At 43.1% G+C, this 20685-nt stretch overlaps 1 protein-coding gene across 1 annotated transcript; it reads right to left on the reverse strand.

Moving 5' to 3' along the window:
• Positions 1-13496: 13496 nt before the first annotated feature.
• Positions 13497-18911, reverse strand: LOC134286484 (uncharacterized). The gene has a single exon (XM_062848100.1). It carries the CDS (start codon positions 18909-18911, stop codon positions 13497-13499), a length of 5415 nt encoding a protein of 1804 aa, XP_062704084.1.
• Between the last annotated feature and the right edge of the window lie 1774 nt (positions 18912-20685).

The raw sequence follows: 20685 nt of genomic DNA on the forward strand, positions 1-20685 counted from the left end.
AAACGAAAATTTGACAGAAGGTAGTGTCACTACCTCGTGAAAATCAATATCATCATCAACATTGTTGATTGTGCGGTGAAAGTCGATAAGGATTTCCATCTAGAAAAATGGAATACTACTAGTTTTTCCAGGATAATAAAATTGATGTAGGCCGTCGAGCCCATTGAAATTTTATTAATTAATACTATCAAAATTTTTTCTTGTTTGTTTTTGGATTGGTGTTTCTCGGTGATATCTTAATTAGACTCGTAATTTTAGTTTACGTTTCAACCTACTTCTATTTTTTCGGTCATCATCAGAAACTTTCCGCCGCGCCTTCGTTCTTTGGGGCGGCTCATTGGCACGGTAAAAGCAGGCAATGCGATTTAGACCTCTTGTAAGGTCCTTCAGCCTCTTGCCATGCTATTCCGACCCCTACCGCCACGTTGCACCGGCCGGGTAGGGAAGATGAGGTAACCAACCCCGGTGGGAATTGTGGTCGTATGCTGTCAGGAACCGTGAGAGGGAGGGGGGGGGGGGTGTGCTTCGACAAACTTACTGGGTTCCTCCGGACAGTAAACCGGGGGGTTGGTGTTAGGCCCTGCGAGTCGGCCGTAAAAAACAAGCACCGTAAAGTCAACAAGTGAAGAATGCGAACCGATACAATGGCGGCGATCACAGCGACGAAAAGGAACTTGTGACTGGAAGCTCGGTACGTAGAACTGCAGATCTCTCAACTTCATTATTAACATTATGTTTAGTTTTTATTCTTAATTTATTACATATTGAACATCATATCAACATTTTCATGATCGGTAGTGTAATATAGCCAAATTAAGGTGAAATGTGAGAGCGTCCAGGTGCATTTTTGACTCGCATTTTTTAGAGCACCGATCTCGTCATCCATAAAACGCCCGAAAACGAAAATGCTACTCTATGTTTATCACGAGTGAGCAAGGCTACTCATTGCTTTTTCAGCTCTGTTTGTTGTTAAGATGACGAGATCCGTGCTTTCGGTATTTGCAAGGCACCCATTGTGACGGCCATCTTCGGATTCGCTCATATATGTCCTTAAAATAATGATTTTAGTTTATGTTACATATGTTTGTTTGCTTACTGGAAAAACATCAATATGACTTAATGTAAACAAACAAAACATATTATGTTTAACAAAAACTTCATCGAAAACAAGTATTGAAAGACAGACTGAAAATGTTACTCATATATGCCTTATGAAACATACTGAACATGTCATCATGTTACACAAGTTTGCATACATACTGCAGAAACCCTCAATATGACTTCATAAGAACAAATGGAACATATTATGTTTCAACAGAACTTGACCAAAACAAATATTGGAAGTAAGACTGAAAATATTACTCTAATACGACTTATCAAACATATTGTGTCTGTTGAGCTGTAGAGGACATATCTTATAGTTCTCATAAGATCCAACGCCATTCAAGCGACGCGTCTCGTTCGTTATGTGCGTTGTCGATTTCGTGTCATTTTTTGTGAAAATGTGCTTCTACGTCGTACATACTCGGAAAACAAAGAAATTTAAACCGATTTTAACTGTAGTGCCGTCAAAATGGGTGAAGAACAATGTAGTGTATCGGCCCCCGAGCAATTTAATAACGCTGGCGAAAAAAAAAAGATTCACTACCGGATGCAACAGCCTGGAAGCAGCAGAAATGCAAAGTAGTTGGCAAAGCGACTACATACTTTCGATAGAGCAGAGGACACTATGCAAAAATTGGAAGCGCTGACAGATTCTGAGGAGCTGTTGATATGCCAATGGGGACGGTTAATATCAAGTATATTAAGCAGAATATAACTTTTGCTGATTTAGAATAGTAGTAAATCCGTTACATTCATTGAATGGTAACTTCAAGATTATTGACATTTGTTACTTTTTAGGGTAGACCAAGTTTTTCCCTGACATACAATTTTTGTTTTCATATTATAGAAGCATACACGACGTTCCGTACCGAGAATATGTTTGATGAACATATTAGGACAAATATAAAACTTAATCAGCTGTCATATTGCGACAAAATAAACGTTATTAGAACATATCCAACAAAATTGATAACAGCATGTCAACTTTGTTTGAAAAGACATTATTTACTCAAATACGACTTTTTAATAAAAGATCATTGAAGACTAGTTTTTGGAATCATGAATATGACTTATACACGACAACATTTGTTTTGAAAAACTTCGAAACAACTGTTATAGGACAAAATGATTAGTTTTAGTCTTCTGATTATGTTTTCGATGTTACTTGGGGGGGGGGGGGGGTTGTAGTGATAACTGTGCGGGAAATCACGCTTCGTCATATTCAGCTCCAGATACTTAGCCTGCCGAACACGTACAACGTTGCAACGCAGGGAAATCAAGTGCATTCCAACAAATACAGTATGCGGCAGGAAAAAATGCGAAAGTGTTTTTCAACTTCAAACCTCATTTTCGTCCATTTGACATTAACCAATCTATGTTTCAACGTTTCTTGATCTATAATAGGCTAGTTTTCTGAAAAGTTAATTAAAAAATTTCCTATTTTGGTCACTAACCTTTACAGGGCGGCGCCAGAAGATGAAGACAACCAGAATTTTCAAACCACAGAAAATCGCACAGGTCGCTTAATTTCGCATCTGATAAAACAACATTTCTGATTTTCTTCACAATATCATCAAATATATGCACTTATTTTATCTGGTATGTGAAACTCTGGATCAGTGTGGTCTGGTTGTTCATCGAATTTGAGCTAATTTTGTTACTGTTATAGTCATTTTGTTTAATGACCATTGGGCGCGCAGTTTATTGATATCCGCTTATTAGGCCTACATTATCACATGTTAAACATCAAATGTGTTCATTTTTATTTTTCAGTGCAAGAATATAGACATTGACTGATACACTGTCATGAAAAAATAGTCATATATATCCCATATTTAGCGTGTAATAGTGCCTTGAACTTTTCGCATTTTTTCCTGCCGCACCCTGTACAGAGGTGAGTTATAATGTCATGACAATTAGCCAGTGTGTTTCATAAGTAAGTGTTTGTTGTTAAGTGTGAAGTGTGGCTCGATAATCCAAAGGTTATTATTAGTTCGATACTAAGGTGCCAAGAATTGTTTTTTTTTCGAATATTATTAAGTCGCATAAGATGGTATACTACGTCACAATAGTGCACACCGTGCATCGCATAAGATGTCGCCTGAAGTCATATAGCGTTATTATTTTTCCGTCAATGCACGTATAGCGCCTCCACTTTTGTACGCATAAGGCACTTATGGCATGCGATGTAACTTTACCGTATAAAAGTACGTATGACATAAACAAAAACTTCATTATACGTGCAAATTGGTTGTCTGGGAGTCTCTTGAACACTCCCAAGTGCTTTCAAGTCGAGCATAATAGAATTTAAGTGCGAGTAGTGGATCAATGGTCTTATCAGCGTATTCATTTGATAAGGGGATGAATCGTTTTGATCGCAGTTTCTCCTGGAAACTTAATAGGTACGATTTCTGATAATGACGCGTCTCCGTATTTTAAGGCTCACAATGTTCTAAACCGTAAGCATGATACTGAATTCCTCCACCACGTAGAAGGTATCCCCGTCTGTCCTAACACTGCAGACAAGGCTTGCCCTATGTCGTACCCCGGCAGCTACACCAGGCTCTCCGCATGACACCCTCTAATGTCAAATAGCAGCAGATGCCTCCATTTAGGCGCATGTAAAATGTACGCATATCACCTCCATTTTGACATCTTATGCAACATCTTATACGATCACTGGTTGACTGGGCCGTTGCGGGATGCATAAAGACTCTTATAGAGCTTCCGTGTCTCTTTAGAATACGGCAGCAGTTTCATTCCATTTTCTTGCACTCCGCTTCCTCCATGCAGCAATATGTTTTGTCGAAATAGGCGGGTCCATTGTTTCCGCTTCTGCTTGTAAGGTTCCACGTTCCGCCGGGTTCCTTGCTGCAGCATTACCATCCGCGCAGCGTTCTTCTCCTCCAAAATCGCTCTGCACTCCACGTCGAACCATTCGTTCCGTCGGCCCCATTTCACGTACCTGATGTTACTCTCGGCTGCGTCGTTGACGGCTGCTTTTTCTATAGTCCAGCTGACAGGGATGAAAAATGTCATTTCGTTATTTGCTAATTTCTCTTTCTCTAGTAAGAAATATTTATCAGGGATGGGATCATTCATTTGCAAAGCGTTACATTCACTTGACATTATCTCAGTTCAGAAGCATTCTATCAAAAAACTATGTACGGATGAATTGAACCTTGAAGTTTTATCTGAAATTTGGTCGCACATGCATACCAAATTCGTGAACGAGCTGTAAAGGCAACGCTCCACGCGGTTGAATGCAAATTACATTCACGCCGTGCGTTTGCTGCCTTCTGTTGACTTCATTATTGGCGATACGCTAGTACGTTGTTCTACAAAGTTTCAGGTAAATCAAAAATGAAAAAGTGCCCCATACATTAGTTTTGCTACGATGTTTCTGAAGCGAGTTGTACGCAAGTGAATGTAAATGATTGCAAATGAATGATCCCATCCTTGATATTTATCGATCTGATATGAACCAGCCTCGGGCTGAAAATCTCATAAATAAAGACATAAAAAAAAAAATTATCGATGACAGCATAAATTTTCCCTAAATAATCATCGGTGTGGTTTGGTGATGTAAACGGACGTAAATTTACACCAGAAGTGGTGAAAATATAAAAATGTCATGACATTTTCTTCATGAAATTCCGTGACATTTCCCATCCTTGCTCCAGCAATCCTCTACATCCATTGACTTCAGTAGCTCTAGGTTGTGCCGTAGTCCTGTAGAAAGTACAATTTTATTATACATAAAATTTTGCAAGAATATTAATTACACAGCCAAACAAAAATTGTCTATTGGCCTGTCTCAAGAACAAACTGATGAGTCTCCGACAGATTCTGGACCGCTGAATCCGAATCCGGGCTGAGATTTGCTCCAGTCACAATTTTGAGCTATACCTCAATTTATAGGGCAAAATATACGATTTTGGGCTTTTTTGACTGCAAGCCATTAAGCATGAAAATATTTTTTTCAAGCAATCAAAAGGTAAATTGTGTGGCTTCGTGGTCGTGCGGCTAAGGTCACCAAGCCTTTAGTTGCATCGTGCTAAGGAGCGCGGGTTCGATTCCCGCCGCAGCTGTCAGGAAAAGTTTTCGGATGTGCCACTGGGCGTTGCATGCTAGTCCGTTGTCTAGTGTCGTGCTTCCTTCAAAGAGCTAATAGCTCACTGGAAGCATTAAACGTGTCCGTGTCTCTTTTAAATTGGACAATAAACATCTAAATTCACGACCCATGCAAAATATTTCGTTTAACAAAATCGAATTCAATAGTTTATGCGATTTATGTTAGGTACGATTTTTACCATTTAAGTCACCCTCCTGTAGGAAGCACGACACTAGACAACGGGAATCGAACCCGCGCTCCTTAGCACGATGCGACTAAAGGCCAGGTGACTTTAGCCGCACGACCACCAAGCCACAGAAATGAAATTAAGGTTTATTAATGTAATTTTGGAAATTATGGAGAAGACAATAAGTTCTCTCTGACTGAACGCCGACCATTTGTACTATTGTCTTCATTCGTATCTGTTTTATTGAGTTTAGTCATGTTGAAATATGACTGAAACATGTTAAAACTAGTATGAGTTGTGAAATCGAGTTTCTCTTATTTGTTAAGTATTCTCTTTGAAATTAAGCAGAGCGTTCATGATTAACAAAAATTTTAATCATGATAAATCATTGATGATTAAAATTCCAATTTTGGTGATTATTGATTATGATTAATGATTTATTTGATTTTAGGGATGATTAAAGATTATGATTAATGATTAAAATTGTTTTTATCTGTGATTATTGATTATGATTAATGATTAAAAATGGCTCATTGATTAAAAATTATGATTAGTCATGATTAATCATGATTAATCAATCACAAAAAACTGGAAATGATTAAAATATACTTATTGTTTAACATGTTTTTGAAGTTTCAAAAGTAAAATGTAACTCTGTCCGGGAGATTTTGGAAAAAGAATCATTAATTATATTATTTAGAGCAGAATTTGAACCAATTTAAATTGGATCATATATTTTATGTGATGAAACATTTTTGGTGATGAATGATTAATGATTGATTAATATTTTTTCTTATGATTATGATTACTCATTAATGATTAGATTGCAAAAACAGTGTGATTAAGATGAATGATTAATGATTAAATAAGATTTTTTTGTGATTATGATTAATGATTTTGATTAATCTTAATCATTAATCATTAATCATGATTAAATTTATGGTTAATCATTAACGCTCTGAAATAAAGTAAACTCCTACTCGGCTGATTTTGCCGCAAAAATCGATAGTAAATCATTATATCAGGAGATAATGCCTATATGCTTCAATGAAAACCACGTAAGTTAAATGGTTAGTCTACACATATGTTTACAACGGATTACTATGGGGCTATTGGTTCTCATGTATTCATACCAGTTTCGTACGCCTGAAAACCAAGCTAAACGCCACAAAACCTACTCATGCCGCTTAGACTGCTGCCCGTAACAGTTGCTGCGTCGTCGCCGTCGCACTGAAATGTGAAAACTTGACCTTATCGTTCATCTCAATCTTGCTTTGACTTATTTTCGACTCTCACCCGTGGTGTGTTTAATGTTTTCACATATTTTAAGCATATTTATTAATATGAGTTTAAATTCATTAGTGATTTTATCGATATCTATTTCATTTACATATTGGCTTCCTCGTTAGCGTTTTCATTCTCCATCCCCTGTAGAGTCACCAGTTGTTCGTACTGTTGGTGGAGCAATCTGTCTCTCAGCAAAGCTACCCGAGCTGAACGCAGTCCAATCGTTTGGCACCCTTTGACTTGAGATTACCACAGATAGCGTCTTACAAGAGGAGATATGGGAACCTAATCAGGGCACTAATAAATTATTTCGGTTGTTTGTGTTCACCTTCGCGGGAATAAATTTAGAAATCATGAACGCTTAATTTGTTCCATTTTCAGTTAAATAACCTTTGTCGGCCTGTCGAGGACAATCTCGTAAATTTAATGGTCTTCTCACCAAGCATACAGCACCACCATCTTCTGGAGCCCGGACACAAACAAAAAACGTGACCGAACCACCAAAGTACGACTAAAAAACTTCCGAAACTATTCGAAAAACCATAAATTACCGACATTCGGGGTGAACTTTATTTATTGCACTTTGATATGTTTTATAAGCGAATAAATAAAACTACACTAATCCCACACATATATATTCCAAACAGCTTGGTAGAACGACTCTGAACCACCAACTGGATGGAAGTGGTCGCCGACGGACTTCCAGCTTGTCGTCAAACGAGCGGTGGCACGGTGGTGTGGTAGCAGCCGCCATATGCGGTGGTTCGATTTCAATCGATTTTCGTAATCACCAAATGGCGATCGAAAGAGTCTGCGAACCGATCATCAGGTAATTTATTTTATAAGGCCCGCGCATCGATGACTGCCTGGAATGGAGAAAAATGGTTTTTATCGTGAGGAAGATAGGAGTTTTATGGGGATGGGTGATTTCCGATAATTTATGTACCGGTTAGGATTTCGGCAGCATGTTTTAGAAAGCTAAGTGATAAAGTCTTTATTTATCTTATTCTTTTTGGGCATTAAAACTGAAGTAGAACTGAGACAGAGTTTCAACTCTTGGTATTATGTATGTACATTCATATAATTGGAATGCTGGAGTGGTTGTGCGTCAAGCAACTTCATCAGTAAATTATGAAGAGCATCTTGTATATACCAGTGACCGTATTGTAGCGCAGAGTTTTTCGAAGAGAAGACATTTTTTTCCATTGCTCACCAGCAAGATTTTTTTTTTCTAACCTCAAATAGAAATACAGACTTATATATTTTTTAAATTTTTTTCAGATTCCTTTATAAGAATCTTTTAAATGAATGAGTTTGTGGGAAGACATCAAGCCGGCTTCGTTGACGGCCGTTCGACCACAGACCAGATCTTTACCGTACGGCAAGGTAGGGTTGCAAGCGCGTACCGACCGTACCGTACCGTGTCACACGACGTGAATTGCATCACCTTTCTGCAACCTTATCAGGGAGAACATAGAATGCTTCGAAATATGCGGTATAAGAGGTATACGTAAGACTGCCAGGATGGTCTTCTTAGTCAAATGGCAGCACGCGTGGGACTGTTTCACCAAAAGGAAGGGGGCGCCATGGGGAAGTAACATCCATCTGACACAGGTCCTTACAGGCGTTACAGGTTGCTTCCGACAGTATCTACGCCGTTTCGGGCATGCGGGTTCTCCCGAATTACCGATATGTGCTGGTTCAGCAGGTCAGATCTGGTTGCACGTAGGTTTGATGCCTGCAAAACAGTTGAGCGCGGGCGTGGGGTTGACCCAGTCCGCCTTCTGAGCCCATATGGATTAGTGAGGATCACTCGGGAAACTGGCTAAATGACAGCATGCTATCGTGATGGACTTTCCAAAGCGAGTCATCGATGTTCGTTGCTGCAGGCTACGCAGCTAACCTTGAGGGTGCGTTGTGCACTACCCGGGTAGAGGCTAATGGCAAACAAAGGACATAATAATAACTGGTTTTGCCATCATATCTCGTTTTGCCATTCTTCTGTTATTATAAAAAACTTAAAATGGCAAATCAATAGCAAAATATACAATCATAGCAAATCTTGTCATTGATATGTTATTCATGAATAATGCTAAATAACACATCAATAACAAAAATTAATATCATGGTAAAACTTGCAATTTAGCACCTTTTATAATGAATTGTATAAACTATCAAAACAATAACATAATTTACATTCCTAGCTAAATTTGCCATTATTTTGATATTGTGAGAAACTGTGAGGCACCATAACATATTTTACTCTTAATATACCATTAACTATTGTATTGTATATTTCAAGCATAACTTTTCAATTCGACGTATCTCGCAAAAGTAAACTAATCCGGATTCTCAGCTGTGTGTTTGATTCGCAATGGATTCTATTTAATGCACATCAATTTATGTTAATTTAGAACTCAAACAATTAAAGAGTGTAATTTGTAAAACGACGTATTTATCTTTTTCGATCTTTTTAAGAAAGCTACTAGGGCACTGGTGTAGTGGGATTCTTCTTGCACATGTAAATATCAATTCTACTAGTTGTGTACAACATAAACTATTATTTCGACACTGATTCTAACTGGCATTTTCGATTTCTCTTCATCGATCCTCTCTTTGTGTTATTACAAAATGTGTATTTAGTTTTCCCAAAACTTTTTGATTGAAATGCGAAGGAGATTACTACATCTTGCTATAGAAACAAAAAGAATAATGATTTTGTTCGTTTTGATCAAGTTATTAACAAAAGAGAGAGTCGATGAAGAGAAATCGATCAAGTCAGTTAGGCCCTTATGAAAAATCATTGTCGAATTTTTGCTATTTTCTCTCTCAATGCTCAGTCAATTTGAGTGCGAATTTTACACTTTGATATGTAATGTTTTGTACTGTTGTCGCTTTGTATATTCATACTGATACATTGTTGTATTGAATCATTGATCTTCATTACGCTGAAGAGATCAGTCTCTATGTAAGAATAAACATTATCAAATAAAATGTTTGTTTGCAATTTCTGACCAACTATGTATCTGCAGTTAGTTTGATCGCAAAGAATTTCCAGTATTCGGTAAAAGTTACCGTTCATGTAGATCCAAGAATCGTCATATTTATGCGTCTGACATGTTCTTTGAGTACACAGATTTAAACCCTCAATATGTGTCTTACTATGAGCGCTGATACATCTTGCAACTACATCTTCGTTGAACACCAGATTATTATTCAAAACGTATAACATCTTTGGATCGAATCGAGCTATAACTTGATGTTTCGACCATAGTGCATGAACCCATTCTTCAACACGTTCGTTGACATTGTGGTTGATAGATTGGCAGAGCTTGTTCATATAATACTTTCTTTCAATTTGCAATGAGCCATTTTACGAAGTGACAACAATGTTGATGATGATATTGGTTCTCACGGGTTATTGGACGCTACCTCCTGTCAAAATTCATTCATAAAATCGGCTCGTAAAATGGACTATATTGGTTTCATGGTCCCAGTGCGAAAACCTTGGAGCATGCCGTTTCCTGAGGGAAAAAAATATCCATCCGATTGTCGTTGAGCAGGAGGAAGAAAATTGTTCTGAAGCATCGTCCGCGAACCGAGCCGCTGCACTATCTTCCACAGCCGGCGTTTCTACAAAGCGCGATATTTCTCTGGGTGTTGTTCCGGGATTTGACGATAAGACAGAAGAGGAAAATACAGCTGAACCGTCGTCCGCAAAGCACAATGGAGCACCTTCACGTCATGTAAAATCGGCCGAAGCTTCTTCCAAATCGACCGTTAAGACAAAGCGAGGTGCTTTACTGGCCGTTGTTCCGGTGGGTGGCGATGAGGAAGAAAGGGGAAGTTCTGCCGGATCATCGTCTGCAAACCAAACCGCTGGAGAACCTTAATGCCATGTGAAATCGGCCGTAGCTTCTTCTGCGCCGTCCACTTCTGGCGTTTTGAGCGTTACTCGTCTAGTGTTTGGCGGTGAACAAGAGGGAAACTCGGCCGGACCGTCATCCGCAAAAACATCCAGGCAAAATCCAAAAATCGCTTCTTCTGGTGACGAGTCGTCCACAAGCACCGAAGACATGTTCGAAGGCTTCCATGCGCAACAAACGATGGCGAACTTGGAAAAGCTAATCAAGGAGCAACAAGCATCAATTGGAAATAGAGTCCCTCCAAGAGGAAAATTCTAAACTTCGCACCCTGAACATGCTGCTCCAGGAGTCCCTTGTTCGAAACCGGGAGGAGACAACATTTACGGAAGTAGAGGGATATCCCAAGAAAGGAATGGCTTCTCAGTGTATCCCAAAATGCCGAAAACAGCGATTATTTGTTCGTGAATGAATTGCTCCTCCGATTGTTCCCACAGGGAGTGGGAAATGCAACTACTTCTGGCAGGCCATCTAACAATCCCAAGGGACGGAACAAGGGGGATGGGGATAAGGACAACTTCATTCCACAAACTAACAAGCTGGATCCGGATAAGGTGGGATATATGAAAGGTAATTTAATACATTTTTCATCTATAATATTTCATATTTTAATCTATATTTTGAATTTTGCAGATCGCTTGTACGAGAGACGACTGATTCTCCAGGACCCCGTAGGGATTGCGATGGAGAAATCCAAAATGGTTAATAAGCATATCGCGAATGTTATCGCAAACAACCCTACGCTGCGCTAACGTTCCTAAATATGAGAAGCCAGAGTAGATCGGGCAACGGTGGTTACGTTCAACAAAGTGAATTTGATTTTTAAGTTCGTTTCGTTTTGAGTTTTTAATTTCCACAAAATAAAACTGTTTTTACATTGATTGATGAACTTAAATTTTATTGAAGAAAAAAAAAAGAAATAGCTCATTTTACCTTTTTTCTGCTACTTTGAAATAATAATTGAATCTACCATTATTTTAAAATTGAATTTGAACAACTAAACCTACCATTATTTTGATCGCCACATAAACAGCTAAATTTGTTCTTATTCTGTTATCAATAACTCAAGAATGTCATATTGTGTTATTCACCGATAACAGTTAATTTGGGTCTTATTTTGTTATCAATATCTCAATAATAACTTATTTTGTTCTTCAATTTAATCCGCATGCTTTACTATTACTTTGTTATTACGATGGCAAAATAAGTTATTTTTAAGTTTTTCTGCTACCAAAATTTTGTTATTATTTTTGTTATTTTAACTCTTATTTCAAACAAACAAATAACACATTTTGCCATTCAATCATTCTGTTTTAATGGTAAAATTTGCCATTCTTTTGCCATTAAGCTCTACCCGGGTAGCCACTCTCTGGTTCCGGAGGTACGAAGGGTTTGGCGACCCTAGGAATGTGTAGTGGCTTTTACTTTTATTGTAGAAGACAGCTGTTTTTAACACTGACCGGGACCGTTGGTGATCGATGATATTTCGGAGCTGTTCATAAAACTCGCGCACAATTTCAGGGAACGACGACGATCGGTTTATTAAAAAACACTTTGTTTATCGAAACAACACTTCCTAGCTCGACCGATTTATTGTACGTAAATTGTGTCCGACGCGATACAGTGTGCGGATGAAATTGAACTGAACTGCCTCTCGTATTCTTAGTGATACGATGAGGTCAGTGGTGGATATGGGGAACGATCGATACCGATCGGAGATGATCGTTGGTATCGTTATCTACATACGAGCATGATAAGAGATAGCGCAATAATTATCATGGGGGTAAAGGGGATGCCTACTGTTCGCGTGTGGAACCTATTTTTGGGGTTGCCAGGCCGGTCTAATTTCTCAAGTCTGAACATGCCGGCCGCCTTGAAATCCTAGAGATTTCAAACTAATTGGATAACCTAAATTTTGGACGGTAGTGTAGTGCATCGAATCCTATCGGGAACTACCTAATCTATCTCGCTCTATCAACAACAATTGTAATTCGAATGGATGTAAACACTTCTTCGGGGCTAATCGGTTCTACGTCTGCACTGGGATTCGGCTGCTGTGCTCTTCTATGGTGCTCGATGACCTTGACCGACTTTCGACTGGTTGCTGCATAGCTGCATTCTTCACTGCTGCAACGGCGGGTGCCGTCCTTGAATGATGACACGTGGATGGGTCCTGCTGGTTTATACGGGGTTCACTTTGTCGTCTGCATTCCGCTATGGGTGGGATTGTGTGTCGTCCTGGTCTACGTCTACGGTGGCTGACCGTCGGCCTCTGGGCCGGAGGTTGGTGTACGATTCTACAAAACATGGGAGGCTTTTTACAAGGAAATGAACAATTGAAACAGAACTTGCCTGGCTGCGGAGGTCCTTGCTTCCGGACCTCCGCGGGTGCCCTTAGCACCGCGATGATGCTACGTGCGGGTAGCGATGGATTGTTGGTGACATGCTAATGATGAACATCTAGGGTGTCAATCCTGAACTGACAGAGTCTTCGTTGCGAGTGATCAAGTCGACTGAAGACTGGCCGGTGGGATCAACGGATCGAGCGACGGGCCCTTCGCTCGAGAGATGGAGTTCGTTGATGACCTGGATGCTGTGATCAACGGGATCTTGAGAATCGGGAATGCGTATTGTACACCGAACCTTGGACAGACATGCATGACGACACAGAACAATCTTAATGCAGACGATTGACGGCTTGGACAATGGATGACTTGGCGACCTCTCTTCTTGACCGTCCCGGAAACCGGGAGGGGATGCAGCTATGGGGGATGAACATTCTTTGAATTTTTTGAAATACATTGTTATACAAATACTTAACTGGAATGCGGAGGACCGCTCCGTGGGCCCTCCGCGGTGCCAAGGCACCTTGGTAGAAGAATCAGTCTTTTGATGGGGACTCCTGATCGTTGTCCCGGATTGGAAGGATGCAAATCTTGGAAATTCCCCTCCGGAAGACGCCGTCCTGCGTGCGGACGGTTACGACGCGGACGTTTCCGTCGTCGCCCTTAAAAACTTCCGTGACTCTACCCAATCGCCACTTCTGGGGTGGTAGGTTATCCTCTTTCACGAGGACCATGGTTCCAATATGCAGATTGTCGCGTTTCCGAGTCCACTTCGTCCGGTTATGGAGATCTGAAAGGTACTGCGACTTCCACTTTCTCCACAGTTGCTGTACGAAATGCTGAGTGCGTTGCCACTGGGACAGGCGGTTTTCCGGCACCTCTTGCAGGTCCGGCTCTGGAACGGCCGTAAGAGGCCTCCCCACAAGGAAGTGTCCTGGGGTGAGCGCCGCAAAGTCGGCGGGGTCATTGCTGAGGGGTGTCAGTGGCCTGGAGTTGAGGATCGCCGCAATCTGGTGAACTACGGTGTGCAGCTCGTCGTACGTCAAAGTTCTGTCGCCGATGGTCTTCCGAAAGTGTCCTTTAAAGGATTTTACAGCCGCCTCCCAAAGTCCGCCGAAGTTGGGAGAGCGAGGTGGGATGAACTGGAAGTCAATTCCTTCGTCTAATGCTGTGTTGACCAGAACCTCTTGCTGATCGTTTAGCTGTCGACGTAGCAATTCCAGTTCCCTATTCGCTCCTACGAAATTGGTTGCGTTGTCGCACATGATCAACTGGGGCTTTCCACGAATTGCGACAAATCGCTTGAACGCCGCAAGGAACGCTTGTGTTGAGAGATCGGCAACAATTTCCATGTGTACGGCCTTGGTCGCCAGACAGACGAAAATGCACACAAAGGCTTTGATCGGTGCGCTGCGACGACCTGGATAGCGAATGTGAAACGGTCCGCATAGGTCGATTCCGACCTTCAAAAAAACAGCTGCGGGTGTCACCCGAACGGGAGGTAGGTCGGCCATCAGCTGCTCGTGGACCTTTGGTTTGCTCCGGAAGCAGGGAACACAGCGATGAATGGTCCAACGGGCGACGTCTCGGGCTCGCGTTGGCCAGAACTTCTCTCGGACGGAACTGATTACGAGTTGCTGTCCAGCGTGGAACAGTCTTCGGTGATAGTGATCCATTATCAGCTTCGTTAGTGGATGTTGGTGATGTAGAATCAGTGGATGCTTGCGGGTTTCTGCAATAGGAGCACGCTGCAGCCGGCCGCCGACCCGAAGTACGCCTTCGACCAAAAAGGGATTTGCTGCAAGGAGCTTCGACGATGGACTGATGGGCTGGTTCTTGGATAACGCAGCGATTTCCGCCGGAAAGCTTTCCGACTGGGATAATCGTACTAGCTGTAGCTCTGCTTTGTTGAGTTCGAATGTCGACAGGATTCCGCTGTGCTTGCAAGCTCGGTGTCTAGGAACTGCATTGTGTGCGAACCGACGAATCCATGCAACGAGTCGGACTAGTGCCGGGAACGATGATCGGAGCGAAAAAATGGAGCTGGGTGGCTTGACTTGAACGGGAAGCGATGCTGCTGGCCTTTCCTCCAGCAAAGCATTCTCCAACTCTGATTGAACGACTGCTGACTTTGGCCAATTGGTTCGATCTTGGCGTAGCCACAACGGACCTTCGAACCAGATGGACTGGTAAGCCAACTGGGCAGGTGTCATCCCGCGGGATACTATATCCGCCGGATTGTCGGCCCCAGCGACATGATTCCAAACTCCTGACTTGGTAATGTGCTGGATTTCTGACACCCTGTTAGCCACAAACGATTGCCAACGCGAAGGAAGTGACGAGAGCCAGCATTTGACTATCATGGAGTCCGTCCAGAAGTAGACATTGGCAGAAACGTGAACGCTGCTCCGGAACTTCTCGTAGAGATGGCTCAGAAGTAAAGCGGATGATAATTCAAGCCGTGGGATCGACTGCTTCTTCTTCTTGCGCGAGAGGTCTTCCAGAGGCGCTACGCGCGATTTCGAAGTGATGAGGCGGACGGTAACTGATCCGTCCGGTGATTCGCACCGCAGATACAGGCAGGCACCATATGCTGCCTCCGACGCATCGCAAAACCCATGCAGTTCCACCGACGCTAAACTGCTACTGAAGCCGGTCCATCGTGGAACCGAGAGAGACTCGAGGGCGCCGGCGTTCCGACGAAATTCGATCCAGAAAGCCTGAAAGGTTTCTGGCAAGGCATCGTCCCAATCCGACTTCTGCTTCCAAAGCTGCTGGAGAAATATTTTCGCTTGGACAGTTACCGGACCGAGGAGGCCCAGTGGATCGAAAATGCGAGCAGTGTCGGAGAGAACGACCCGCTTGGTGATGGTTGGCTCAGAGCTCCAGCGTGGTACGGCAAACTTGAAGATGTCCTTGGCCGGTTCCCAAGTAAGCCCAAGCGTTTTTACAACCGACGTCGACGAATCTAGTTCCAGGGTGGTGCGTTCATCTCGAAGTTCTGCTGGAATCGTAGACATCAGCTCGGAACTGTTCGAGCTCCACTTGCGCAACGTGAAGCCAGCTGAGTTTGTCAGGGAAATGAGCTCCGTGGCGAGTGCTTTCCCTTCTTCGATGCTGTCGGTACCGGTTAACAAATCGTCAACGTAAAAGTCCTTTCGAACGACCTTTGCGGCTGTCGGGTGGGAGGTCTCACCTTCTGTGCCTAGCCGTTGAAGGCATTTGGTCGCCAGATATGGCGCTGATGCGGTTCCGTAGGTGACGGTGGTTAACTCGTAGGTCCTGACAGGCTGATCAGGTGAATCCCTCCACAAAATCCGCTGAAATGGCTGATCGTTTTCCGCCACCTTCACCATGCGGTACATCTTGGCAATATCCGCTACCAGCACGAATTCCCAAGAGCGGAAACGCAGGATGATGGAGAACAGGTCGTCCTGCACCACAGGTTCTACCATTAGGCCGTCGTTCAAGGACACTCCAGACGAGGAGCGGCAGGAACCATCAAACACTACTCTTAACTTGGTGGTGGTGCTGTCAGGTTTGAGCACTGCGTGATGAGGTAGATAATATGATGGCCTTTTGTCTTCTCCAGCATCGACTTCACGCATGTGGTTCATGGAAAGGTATTCCTGGACAAAGTCGATGTAGAGTACCTTCAACTTTTCGTTCGTTGCGAATCTTCTCTCCATTCCGTGGAGGCGTTTTAGAGCGATGGCTTTGGAGTCTCCCAGTTGGCTGATGACGTGCTCTTTCTTGGGAAGCGTTACGACAAATCTTCCTTCGTTATCTCGTACAGTCGTTTTCTCATAGATGTCTTCACATATAGTTTCTTCGACCGACAAAGTGCTCGAACTATTGCAGGACTCCAGTTCCCAAAACTTGGCTATGAGTTCTCGTAGATCGAGAGTGGAACAGGAGTGAGAAACTGTTGTAGGAACCTCGACAGCGTTCCCAAAAATACGTCCTGAGACCACCCATCCGAAGACGGTACTTTGCAGCGTTGGTCCATCGTCGGAAAGTTTCACCTTGTCCTCCCGGAGCAAGTCGTAGTAGTACTCTGCGCCTATAATGATGTCGATCGGACCTGGCTTGTGGAAGTTCGGGTCCGCCAAGATGAATCCGCTGGGAATGGCCAACTCTTGCACGTTGACTGGATTTATCGGCAATTCTGAGGTGAGTCTAGGAAGCACGTGAAGCTGGATGTTTTCGGAGTACTCGGAGATACGAGAGGATCTTGCAGTAATTTTAGCTTCCACCTTCTTTGTTGATTTGACCACGGATCCTCCGATTCCGGCTACGGACAGGTAGCTGGATGTTTCCGCCAACCTCAACCTTTGCGAAAGGCTTGTTGTGACAAAGCAATATTCGGAACAGGAATCCAGAAGGACCCTTGCTAGCTGGGTATTTCCGAACTTGTCCGACACACGAACGAGTGCCGTTGAGAGCAAAACTTGACGAGGTGGGGTGTGTATCGTGGCGGGGAGAGAATTGCATGGAAGTGTAGGATCTGTGGTGGGTTGTGGTGGTGTTTGCGAGAGCGAATTTGTGTTTGCAATGGGAAAGGAGCTGGTACTGGGACCAGCTGTCTGAGTCTGGATTGGTTGGTTCTGGGCTTGTGGCTGTGGTTGCTGTGGGTTTGTCGTCTGTGATCGATTCTGAATTTGTGGGCCGGAGGAGTCGCTCTGTGGTGTTGGTGCAGCTGACTTTCCACTGTTGAAGCCTCCGGAGTGGAGAAGCGAATGGTGCTTCCTCTGGCAGTATCGACATACGCCAGCCGTACATACTCGAACCATGTGTGACGACGAAAGACAATTCAAGCAGAGCCCAAACCGTTTCACCTTCTCGTACCGTTCTGGAATTTTCATCTTGATGAATTTTTGGCATTTGAAGGCTGAATGCATTTCTTCCGAGCAGAATGGACAACGGGTGGAATTTGGAGCGGAAGTTTGAGCGTGACTCACGGTGAATTTTGGCTTCTTCACTTCGACTTGAGCGGGCTTTGCTGGGACTATCGACTGTAGTACAGCACAATGCTTGCGTAGGAACTCCATTAACTGGTCATACGTTGGGACCTCCGTGGAACCATAGTGAGTTTCCCAATTTCGTAGGGTGGCGGCATCTAGTCTGGAGCACACCATGTGTAAAAGGATTGTACTCCACTTCGGGGTGTCTTCGCCGATTTTGTCCAGCATTTGAAGATTGCGGTCGTACTCGCTGATGAGATGACACAATGCCTCGTAATTTTCTCGTTTCAGCGGTTCTACTGCGAACAGAGCGTCGATATGAGCCTTGACAATTAGTTTCTTGTTCTCATACCGTTTCTGCAGCATTTCCCAGGCAATGATGTAGTTTGCAGCGGTAATTTCAATCATTGCGATCTCCCGGAGTGCTTCGCCTTCAAGTGACGATCTGAGATAAGTAAACTTATCGATGTCCGTCAGCTGTTGATTACGGTGGATCAGACTTCTAAACATGTCTCGAAACGTTACCCAATCTCGGATTTTGCCGCCGAAACTGGGGAGCCGAATCTCTGGTAGTTTGACCGTAGACAAGGCAGTCGGTCTGGGTTGAACTGACGGTGTAGCTGATTCATTAGGGCGCAAGTTCTGAAGTGCCGATTTCAGCTCACAGTACGTGTCTTCAGCTTGCTGGATGACAGCGCTGTTCTCGAGCTGACGCTTTTCGACGAGAGCAGACAAGCGAGCCTTCAGTTCTGCAGGTTCCTCCTTTGAGCCCAAAAACTCCTGCTCATCAGCTTCTTCTGTGAGCACCTCGATTTTTCGTCGCAGCACATACAGCTTCTTCATCGCTTCCTCCAATATTTCCATCCTGGTTGCGATTTGGGTCTCATGCTTCTCCCGCTTGTACTTCAGGATGAACTGCTTCACACCTTCAAACGTACTCCGCACCTGCCGTTGCTGCGACTTCAATTCCTTTAATTCACTGGTCATTTTAGCACTCTCGAACCACTTTTCAACGTTCAAAATTGGTTGCACTTTCGTTTATTGCTGTATCATTGGACACTATTCAAACTGCAGTTCAAAGTTTTCAAGTCACTTTAAACCACTTTTAGATCTGCTTTCTGGACCACTGTGCACATTCACACGACCTCCGCGATTCGCGACTCAACCCTCCGGCCCACGATTGACAGAGAACAGAACGACCAATAATGCTGACTGCGAGGAGGGGAGCCAACCAGGTGAAGAACAAGCCGAAAGTTTGCCAGCAGAACCAAAGACCAACCGTCATAGACTTCAGGGACACAAATTCGCATGCAAATGAAACAGTAATTTTCAAACCACCATTTTATTCCATCCTTCTCTACAATTGCCAGTGTGCACCGCATGCATGGCGCCACCACAGATCACATGCAAGTTTACTTCCCTGTTATCCTACAGCACGTCCTGGTTCGTTGAATCTCGATCTCCACCAGATGACTCCAATTTCGCCAAGCGTAGATCCACCGCTGTCCGTCGTCGTTGGCTTGCTACGATGTGCACTCAGGCTAGCAGCAGCGCACGATGGCATGCAATCCCATTCAATTTCCTATGGTTTTCTTCGCTCGGTTGAGCCACAGATCACTATGGCGATTTTGATCGCGCTAATTGCACTACGGTCGGGTCACTGACCGGCGTGTTATTGTTCACAGGCACCGGAGTTCACAAGGCAATTTGCCCAATTTCAATTCGATCGTCCAACGGTCATCCGGCTCGAAGGACCAAAATGTTTTTAACACTGACCGGGACCGTTGGTGATCGATGATATTTCGGAGCTGTTCATAAAACTCGCGCACAATTTCAGGGAACGACGACGATCGGTTTATTAAAAAACACTTTGTTTATCGAAACAACACTTCCTAGCTCGACCGATTTATTGTACGTAAATTGTGTCCGACGCGATACAGTGTGCGGATGAAATTGAACTGAACTGCCTCTCGTATTCTTAGTGATACGATGAGGTCAGTGGTGGATATGGGGAACGATCGATACCGATCGGAGATGATCGTTGGTATCGTTATCTACATACGAGCATGATAAGAGATAGCGCAATAATTATCATGGGGGTAAAGGGGATGCCTACTGTTCGCGTGTGGAACCTATTTTTGGGGTTGCCAGGCCGGTCTAATTTCTCAAGTCTGAACAACAGCCTTAACCCCACACTACCCGGACCTTCATGTTCGGGTGTCCGTTGACTACACGCTCTATGGTTTAGAAGGGAAAAAAGCATTCCAACACAAACCTGATTGACTATTATCGCGATTTTGAAGAATCAGATCATTACTATTCTGTCTTGATATTATCTCACCCACTCATTTTAATATTTCTTTAGCAATTCTGGGGGTGCATGGAGCTAACGTAAAAGATGTATGTCTTGAGCGGCTGTTTGATTCAGCGTTCACCCAGGTCAGATTCTTTTCGACTTCCTTGATTTCCCTATTGAGGCTTCTTCGCCACGAGGCTCTTGGTATGCCTCTGCTGCGAAATTCCTGCAACAGAGGCACAACTCGAAATTTGTCATTTTTGAGATTTTGACTACAAATGATGAAAAAATATGCAAACTTTAATCTCACAAAGACCCGTTCCGAAATTTCGTGTTGAGAAACGTGAGTGCACTTTCACTAATTTTCCGCAATAGAGGCACAACTCAAAATCAGACAACTTTTTCAATAGTTGTTGAAAAATAGTAATCCAAAATTCATGAAACAGATAGTCCTTCAGTCCCTCT

This window comes from Aedes albopictus, chromosome 2 (assembly GCF_035046485.1).
Source record: "Aedes albopictus strain Foshan chromosome 2, AalbF5, whole genome shotgun sequence".
In the NCBI taxonomy this organism is placed as follows: domain Eukaryota; kingdom Metazoa; phylum Arthropoda; class Insecta; order Diptera; family Culicidae; genus Aedes; species Aedes albopictus.